The following is a 9,340-nucleotide window of genomic DNA, read 5'->3' as shown; positions in this document are numbered from 1 at the left end:
ACACATATATATATATATATATATATGTATATATATATATATATGTGTGTGTGTGTGTGTGTGTGTGTGTGTGTGTGTGTGTGTGTGTGTGTGTGTGTGTGTGTGTGTGTGTGTGTGTGTGTGTGTGTGTGTGTGTGTGTGTGTGTGTGTGTGTGTGTGTGTGTGTGTGTGTGTGTGTGTGTGTGTGTGTGTGTGTGTGTGTGTGTGTGTGTGTGTGTGTGTGTGTGTGAGTTGTATTTACCTAGTTGTATTTTGTGGGAGAAGAGCTATGCTCGTAGAGACCCGCAGTTGTATCTTTCCGCATCCAGTTCTTTCTTAAAGTCATGTATAGTTTTAGCACTCACTGTTTTCTCTTTCACTTTATTCCATGTATCTATTACTCTGTGTGGAAAGCTGTTCTTTTTTCAGATCTCTTCTGTAAATGTCCTTCTTAAGTTTCTTCTTGAGTCCTCTTGTATTTCTTCTGTCTCATTTAAGTAGATCATCCCTATCAAAGATTTCCATCCTTTTCATAATTCTATAGATGGTTATCAAATCGCCTCTTACTCTTTTTTGCTCCAGAGTTAATATGTTTAGTTTGTCCAATCTTTGTTCGTATGTCAACTTGCTAAGTGTTGGTACCATCTTTATTAATGCTCTTTGAAATTGTTCTAGTTTTTTTTTTTTTTTTTTTTTGTACTGGGTGTCCATAGTGACGCTGCATACTCCAAATTTGGTCTTATCAGTGTAACTAGTATTCCCTTTACCATTTCCTTGTTCATGTAGTCAAAGGCCACTTTCATTGATCTTATCAAATTGTAAGTTTCTCCAACTATTATGTTTACATGTTTGACTGGTGTCACGTCATTTGAAATAATTACTCCTAGGTCTCTGTCTGAGTTTATTTTTGTAACTCCCTTTGCTCCAATTTTGTATTGACCGGATATTCTATTTTTACTTTTTCCAAATTCCATTATACTAGATTAATTAATGTTGAAATTCACTTCGTTCTTTTTACTCTAATTCCAGACTTTGTCCAGGTCTTCCTGAAAAGATTTGTAATCTTCTTCTGTACTTACTGTCTTCAATAGTTTCGCATCATCTGGAAAGAATTCCTTCATCCATGTCGTTTATATAGATAGCAAACATTATCGGAGCCAACACAGAGCCTTGGAGGACTCCACTTATCATGTTTACTCAATTTGAGTTCTTTTCTGTAAGTATCATTCCCATTTTTCTTCCTCTCAAGAAGTCTCTCATCCATTCCAATAACTTTCCTTGTATTCCACCTATTGTTTCAATTTTTCTTAGTAGTTTTTTGTGTGGTACTTTGTCAAAAGCCTTTTGTAGGTCTAGGAAGGCACAGTCTGCCCAGCCATTTCTTTCTTGTATTATATCTATCAATCTTGAGTAAAAGCATATTAAGTTTGTAGTACATGATCTTCCACTTCTAAATCCAAATTGGTTGGGGTTTAATATTTTGTTCTCTTCCAAGTGTTTAGTCCATTTATTTTTCATAACTCTTTCGCATATTTTTGCATTTGTGCTTGTAAGAGATACCGGTCTATAATTTGTTGAGTTTTCTCTATTTCCTCCCTTATATATTGGTACAATATTAGCATTTTTCCAGTCTTGTGGTACTTTTCCTTCTTTGAGTGAAAAGTCAATTATCTTGTGTATTTCATCTGTGAGTTCATCTATGCATTCTTTTAATATCCAGTTCGCTATTCCGTCTGGCCCGTGTGACTTTCTAATATCAAGTTTCCTTATTTGGTCCCCTATTTCTTTCTGTGTCACCGTTATTTCTTTCATTTTAGGGGATGCTTCTTGGTGACTATCATCCCACAATTGTGAGCTTTCAATTGTAAATACAGACTTAAAGTGTCTGGTCATTACTTCAGCCATTTCTACATCTTCTGTGTATTCTTTATTTCCTTCACGCAGTTTCACTATTTCATGTTTGTCTTTTAGTTAGTCATTTATATATACCGGGTATTAAAATAGTTCAGGTTGATCTTTGCATTTTGCTATTATATCTTTTTCATGGTTTCTTTTTTCCTCTCTTTGTATGTCTACATATTCATTTCTCAGTTTGATGTACGAGTATGTGTGTGTGTGTGTGTGTGTGTGTGTGTGTGTGTGTGTGTGTGTGTGTGTGTGTGTGTGTGTGTGTGTGTGTGTGTGTGTGTGTGTGTGTGTGTGTGTGTGTGTGTGTGTGTGTGTGTGTGTGTGTGTGTGTGTGTGTGTGTGTGTGTGTGTGTGTGTGTGTGTGTGTGTGTGTGTGTGTGTGTGTGTGTGTGTGTGTGTGTGTGTGTGTGTGTGTGTGTGTGGGTGGGTGGGTGGGTGGGAGGGTGGGTGTGTATGATTGTGTGTGTGCATGTATATAATACATATCACCTATTTTCACACTACATACAAAATATTTATTATGTATCACCATGCTTAGGTGCGTAAGAACAAAATTACAATCCGATGTGGATATGTATTGATTCGCAAGTGCGAGCATACACTGCCATCATCTTTATCGATAAGAAACAAGAAAAAATTAAGTTGCCCTCAAATGTTTGCTACCGCTGAAAATAATGGAAGCATGTACTGAAACTATTTATTATCGGCTGAAAGAAACCTGCACAGCGAAGCTATAGCGATAATCCCATACCACACTCCTGGTCATATGGCCATTTCCCGAAGGTTGAGTGTGGTTTGAATTTTCCGCCAAAATCATCGGAAATTTAAAATTCCCGGCTCTGTGCAGGCATGCGCATTGTCGACCCCACCTCCCCCTCCCTATCCCCTCCCTTCTTACCCGGCTAGCTCGAGCCGGGCGTCGCGTCACTTAGATCGCGGAAACGGGACGGAGTGGTTAACTCGCTGCCCACATGGGAGCAGGCGGTCCCGTTTCCTACTGGTTAATCGTCTGTTAGTTTTATCGCTTTCCGCTTGGCTGCTGGTTTGTCCCATTCTTCGACTTTGATTTTATACGAGCACAATCCGTCCCCGTCTTCGAGCCGTCCCTGGTAAACAACCCGGGTCCTCTCGGAGGACAGGGGACGTGTCTTATGGTACGGAGTGTGGCGCCCCCCAGGGTCATCAGGCCTCTCGGCAGCGCCATACCTCTGACCATCATCGGTCCTCTATTGCCTCACGGTTTGTATCAGGCCCTAGGCGTAGACTTTGACCATATACGATCGCAATCCGTCCCCGTCTTCAGGCCGTCCGTGGTAAGAACCCGGGCCTCTCGGAAGACAGGGGGACGTGTCTTATGGTACGGAGGGTGGCGCCCCCCAGGGTCATCAGGCCTCTCGGCAGCGCCATACCTCCGACCATCATCGGTCCTCTATTGCCTCACGGTTTGTTTCAGGCCCTAGGCGTAGACTTTGACCATATACGATCGCAATACGTCCGTCTCCAGGCCGTCCGTGGTAAGAACCCGGGCCTCTTTGAAGACAGGGGGACGTGTCTTATGGTACGGAGTGTGGCGCCCCCCAGGGTCATCAGGCCTCTCGGCAGCGCCATACCTCCGACCATCATCGGTCCTCTATTGCCTCACGGTTTGTATCAGGCCCTAGGCGTAGACTTTGACCATATACGATCGCAATACGTCCCCGTCTCCAGGCCGTCCGTGGTAAGAACCCGGGCCTCTTTGAAGACAGGGGGACGTGTCTTACGGTACGGAGTGTGGCGCGCCCCAGGGTCATCAGGCCTCTCGGCAGCGTCATACCTCCGACCATCATCGGTCCTCTATTGCCTCACGGTTTGTATCAGGCCCTAGGCGTAAACTTTGACCATATACGATCGCAATACGTCCCCGTCTCCAGGCCGTCCGTGGTAAGAACCCGGGCCTCTTTGAAGACAGGGGGACGTGTCTTATGGTACGGAGTGTGGCGCCCCCCAGGGTCATCAGGCCTCTCGGCAGCCCCAAACCTCCGGTCATCCTCTAACAGCCTCATAGCTTGCTTCGTCAGGCCCTAGGCGTAGACTTTGACCTTATACGATCGTAATCCGTTCCCCATACGTCTTCGGGTCGTCCGCGGTAAGAACCCGGGCCTCTCGGAAGACAGGGGGACGTGTCCTATGGTACGGAGGGGGTGCCCCCGAGGGTCATCAGGCCTCTCGGCAGCCCCATACATCCGACCAATAATGGTCCTCTAACGCCTTAATGGCTCCCTTTGTGAGGCCCTAGGCGTAGACGTTGACCTTTTCCACTCGTAATCCGTTCCCCATACGTCTTCGAGTCGTCCGTGGTAAGAATCCGGGCCTCTCGGAGGACAAGGGGACGTGTCCTATGATACGGAGGGTGACGCCCCGAGGGTCATCAGGCCTCGGCAGCCCCATACCTTCGACCAATAATGGTCCTTTAACGCCTTATAACTTTCTTTGTCAGTCCCTAGGCGTAGACTTTGACCTTTTCCACTCGTACTCCGTTCTCCATACGTCCTCAAGTCGTCCGTGGTAAGAACCCAGGCCTCTTGGAGGACAAGGGGACGTGTCTTATGATACGGAGGGTGGCTCCCCGAGGATCATCAGGCCTCGGCAGCCCCATACCTCCGAGCTTAAATGGTCTTCTAACGCCTCACGGCACCACCCTCCTTCCAGGTTTCTAAAAAAAAAAAAAAAAAAAAAATCACCACCCAGCCCTTCTCATGAGCCACAGCCAACCTCTTATCAACTTCACTTGGCTTGAGTTTAAAGATGACTTACCTGATGTTCCACCCCCAAGTAAAACACAAAATAACTTGAGACTTAGGGAGTCTAGTGTTAGTTAAAATGAGTATAAATTAGTTCAAAGAAACTACAATCATTTAGTGTAATGAGAAGAGGAAAATCAGTTTTAAATAGTACATTATCGGCTGAAAGAAACCTGCACAGCGAAGCTATAGCGATAATCCCATACCACACTCCTGGTCATATGGCCATTTCCCGAAGGTTGAGTGTGGTTTGAATTTTCCGCCAAAATCATCGGAAATTTAAAATTCCCGGCTCTGTGCAGGCATGCGCATTGTCGACCCCACCTCCCCCTCCCTATTCCCTCCCTTCTTACCCGGCTAGCTCGAGCCGGACGTCGCGTCACTTAGCATCGCGGAACCAGACGAGTCGGTCACTCCACAACCCACCTTCTTTTCATGCCGGTAAGTCTGGTTCCTGCTCGTGCTCGTGTGTTCTCGTAGGGAGCCCTACCTGTTCTCCTGCAGTTTTTCCCCTTCGGTGTTGTGTCCAGACACCTTTGGGACACCCCTTCTATGATTATCATTATTCTATTTTCAGACCAAACGCTTGTGTGTGGAATCCGGCTGCACAGCCAGGATCTCGTCAGACGGCCACCACGACCTCTGCTCCCGCCATGCCCCTTGTTTCTCACAAGCTGGCTTTAACCCCCTAGCCTGCGTTGTGTGCAAAGCGCGGGTTGAGGAGATTCGTGCTGCTCCTCCCAAAACCCGTTCCAAGCTAGCCGCCCTCGAACTTCTTCGGGAGGCATGGCGCAGAGCTCGGAAATTGAAATCCGCTGACGACCCCCCCCCCCCCCTGGTGTGGGCGGATCCGGCGTTAGGCGTGGAATTGGGCCTCGTTCGCCCTCGCCATCCGTCTCCCTATGTCTCCGAGACTTCCGTTGGTGGACAACCTGGGCCTCTCGGAGTACAAGGGGACGAGTCTGATGTTACGGAGTATGGTGTCCCCGAGCGTCCTCAGGCCTCTCGGCAGCCCCATACATCCGACCATCAAGGGTCCTTAAAAACCCTTACGGCTTGCTTTGTCAAGCACCCCCACGAACTCGTCTTCCTCCCTAGTTCACTCACGTGAACCCGGCAGGAAATCTCGCTCGAAAAAGAGGTCTGCCTCACCGAGGTCCAGGACGCTCAGCTTGTCCCCACCCTCCACAGCCTCTCCCCCCAACTCACCCTCCCTTCCTCGCTCTCCTTTTCCTCGCCGTAAATCCCACAAGGGCAGGGAGCCGGGGGACGAAACGAGGGGAGAGGGAACTCTGGCTGCCCAAGTGGCTGCCCTCCTTCCGTCCCTGATAGGCCCCGTCCTTGAATCGGCCCTATCACATTATCCGGCCTTTCAGACCGCGCAAATCATAACGCACCCCTCTCCAGAGCAACCTCCTATTGAACCTACGGCTCTAGCCCCCCCTCCCACTCTCCCTCCTGGTCCTTCCCTCCGCCCCTCCGTGCCGGCGACAGGTATAGGACTAGAAGGCCCCTCTCAGGAGGAACCCCCCAATCAGACGTCCGTCGGGTTGGACGGGGTGGAGGACCACTACAGTTCTTCTTTACCTTATCCTCCTACCATGACGGACTCTTGAGTTCACCCCTTCTCATGGTGTGACCTTCCCCGGTCCTGGGAGTACTCGTTTGGAGAAGATCACAAGCTAGTGGCCTGGTCTCCCGACTACTCGCTACTGGAGGGCTGGAGGAGGAGAGATGACGTTATCCTAAAGTGGGCCAACGACGCGGAGGGAGCTAAGGTTCTATATAAGATTCGACCCCTCTCCGCCCCGGCCTCCACGCCCTCCAGGATTTCCACCTCTAACACTCTGGACGCATTAGGTGCTCTCCTGGAGAACCCTCGTTTAAACCCTGATGGGCATATGTTTGTCGACAGGTCGGGGGACTCACCGGCGGTAGCACTCTCCCCAAACGCCTGGTTCCCGCAGGAGAAAGGGGAGAAAGCCTTAGACATCCCTGCTCTCGAGCGGGCCCAAGACCAACCCAAGACGGTTCCTCCTCGACGGCATATCCCTTCATCATTCCCCGTCGTCCTGCCACCACCCTTCGCGCCGGAGGGCCTGCGCGATTGCTTGTGGCACTCGGGCAGGGACCCCGCCCTCCCCCAGCAACTTAGTGAACCGGAGGCTAAGTTGCTGACGACGGAGGCCTCGACCAGACAAGACCTTGCCTCTACCATCTCGACCGTCACGGCAATGGCGATGATGAGGAACTGGCTGACGACGCTCGCCACGAGCTTTGAGGACTTCCCGCGGGAAGAATTGAGGTGAGTGGGATATTTCAATCTATAGAGGGTCCAGACCTGTCCTGGCGAGAGACGCTCGGGTAGCGTCTTCACCCAGGACGGAGCCTCTTGACTAGCGCCCGAGGACGAGGTCGTTCGGAAACGACCTCGGCTTCGCATATGTTATACGTTCTACAATTGAGCGATGTGACTTTATTACACCCTCCGGGGATCGGGATCCTTCTCGCCCTACTAATTTGATTCGCGTGTTTTCTGTATGCAGAGACACCCTGGCGGCACTCTCTACCGTGGCAGAGGGTACAGCCAACATGGCGTCATCAGCCCTACCCCCAGCAGCGAGGGCCTTCACCGCGGCTCGTCTGGCAGCTCGTCAGTCTGCAGCGCGGTCGGCCCCGGAGATAGCTCGCCGGGGCGTGGTGAGAGCAGCTCCCCTTTCCCGTGGTCTGTTCGACCAGGAAGCGACAGACCGCGTCTTCGCTACGGTCCCGACCGTCATCCAGATCCAACAACCCTCCCAACCGGAGATTCCAGGACTTCCTTCGGAGACACGCGATAGTGACCATCTCCGCTAGCACAGTTCTGGACTTCCTGTCTTGGCTAGCTGACACCACCAACAGGGCACCGGAAGGCCGACCCGGGCCATGCCCCCCACGCCCACAACATCAGAGGCCTCGCGGCATCGCTGGCGTTTCTCCGCACCCACTCTGTGGAACGGGTGCAGGACCTCGGGGGCTGGGCATCAGCAACTTCCTTCAGGACACGGTATCTCTACCACTCGATCACCCCTGTCCCATGTGTCGCCATGGGAACGGCTCCACCCCTCTTCGCAAAAGCAGGGGGGCAAAGGGCGACCGAGGGGTAGGGGAAGGCCCAGGAACCGCTGAGCAAGATACAATATTCTACATAGAATTTATGCACTATGTGAATTGTACATTATCGGCTGAAAGAAACCTGCACTGCGAAGCTATAGCGATAATCCCATACCACACTCCTGGTCATATGGCCATTTCCCGAAGGTTGAGTGTGGTTTGAATTTTCCGCCAAAATCATCGGAAATTTAAAATTCCCGGCTCTGTGCAGGCATGCGCATTGTCGACCCCACCTCCCCCTCCCTATTCCCTCCCTTCTTACCCGGCTAGCTCGAGCCGGACGTCGCGTCACTTAGCATCGCGGAACCAGACGAGTCGGTCACTCCACAACCCACCTTCTTTTCATGCCGGTAAGTCTGGTTCCTGCTCGTGCTCGTGTGTTCTCGTTGGGAGCCCTACCTGTTCTCCTGCAGTTTTTCCCCTTCGGTGTTGTGTCCAGACACCTTTGGGACACCCCTTCTATGATTATCATTATTCTATTTTCAGACCAAACGCTTGTGTGTGGAATCCGGCTGCACAGCCAGGATCTCGTCAGACGGCCACCACGACCTCTGCTCCCGCCATGCCCCTTGTTTCTCACAAGCTGGCTTTAACCCCCTAGCCTGCGTTGTGTGCAAAGCGCGGGTTGAGGAGATTCGTGCTGCTCCTCCCAAAACCCGTTCCAAGCTAGCCGCCCTCGAACTTCTTCGGGAGGCATGGCGCAGAGCTCGGAAATTGAAATCCGCTGACGACCCCCCCCCCTGGTGTGGGCGGATCCGGCGTTAGGCGTGGAATTGGGCCTCGTTCGCCCTCGCCATCCGTCTCCCTATGTCTCCGAGACTTCCGTTGGTGGACAACCTGGGCCTCTCGGAGTACAAGGGGACGAGTCTGATGTTACGGAGTATGGTGTCCCCGAGCGTCCTCAGGCCTCTCGGCAGCCCCATACATCCGACCATCAAGGGTCCTTAAAACCCTTACGGCTTGCTTTGTCAAGCACCCCCACGAACTCGTCTTCCTCCCTAGTTCACTCACGTGAACCCGGCAGGAAATCTCGCTCGAAAAAGAGGTCTGCCTCACCGAGGTCCAGGACGCTCAGCTTGTCCCCACCCTCCACAGCCTCTCCCCCCAACTCACCCTCCCTTCCTCGCTCTCCTTTTCCTCGCCGTAAATCCCACAAGGGCAGGGAGCCGGGGGACGAAACGAGGGGAGAGGGAACTCTGGCTGCCCAAGTGGCTGCCCTCCTTCCGTCCCTGATAGGCCCCGTCCTTGAATCGGCCCTATCACATTATCCGGCCTTTCAGACCGCGCAAATCATAACGCACCCCTCTCCAGAGCAACCTCCTATTGAACCTACGGCTCTAGCCCCCCCTCCCACTCTCCCTCCTGGTCCTTCCCTCCGCCCCTCCGTGCCGGCGACAGGTATAGGACTAGAAGGCCCCTCTCAGGAGGAACCCCCCAATCAGACGTCCGTCGGGTTGGACGGGGTGGAGGACCACTACAGTTCTTCTTTACCTTATCCTCCTACCATGACGGACTCTTGA

The 9,340-nt window shown here is 51.4% G+C and overlaps 1 protein-coding gene across 1 annotated transcript; it reads left to right on the top strand.

Annotated features, from left to right (window-relative positions):
* Positions 1-4,847: 4,847 nt before the first annotated feature.
* On the top strand, positions 4,848-6,100 carry LOC143029507 (uncharacterized). Its single transcript, XM_076192165.1, has 2 exons — positions 4,848-5,108; positions 5,245-6,100. The coding sequence occupies exons 1-2, from the start codon at positions 5,103-5,105 to the stop codon at positions 5,776-5,778; spliced, it is 540 nt and encodes a 179-aa protein (XP_076048280.1). The 5' UTR covers positions 4,848-5,102; the 3' UTR covers positions 5,779-6,100.
* The last annotated feature ends 3,240 nt before the right edge of the window (positions 6,101-9,340 follow it).

This window comes from Oratosquilla oratoria, chromosome 11 (genome assembly GCF_046742065.1).
Source record: "Oratosquilla oratoria isolate Oo_2021 chromosome 11, ASM4674206v1, whole genome shotgun sequence".
In the NCBI taxonomy this organism is placed as follows: Eukaryota; Metazoa; Arthropoda; class Malacostraca; order Stomatopoda; family Squillidae; genus Oratosquilla; species Oratosquilla oratoria.
The sequence above is the reverse complement of the archived record's forward strand: the minus strand, read 5'-3'. Positions and strand labels throughout refer to the sequence as shown.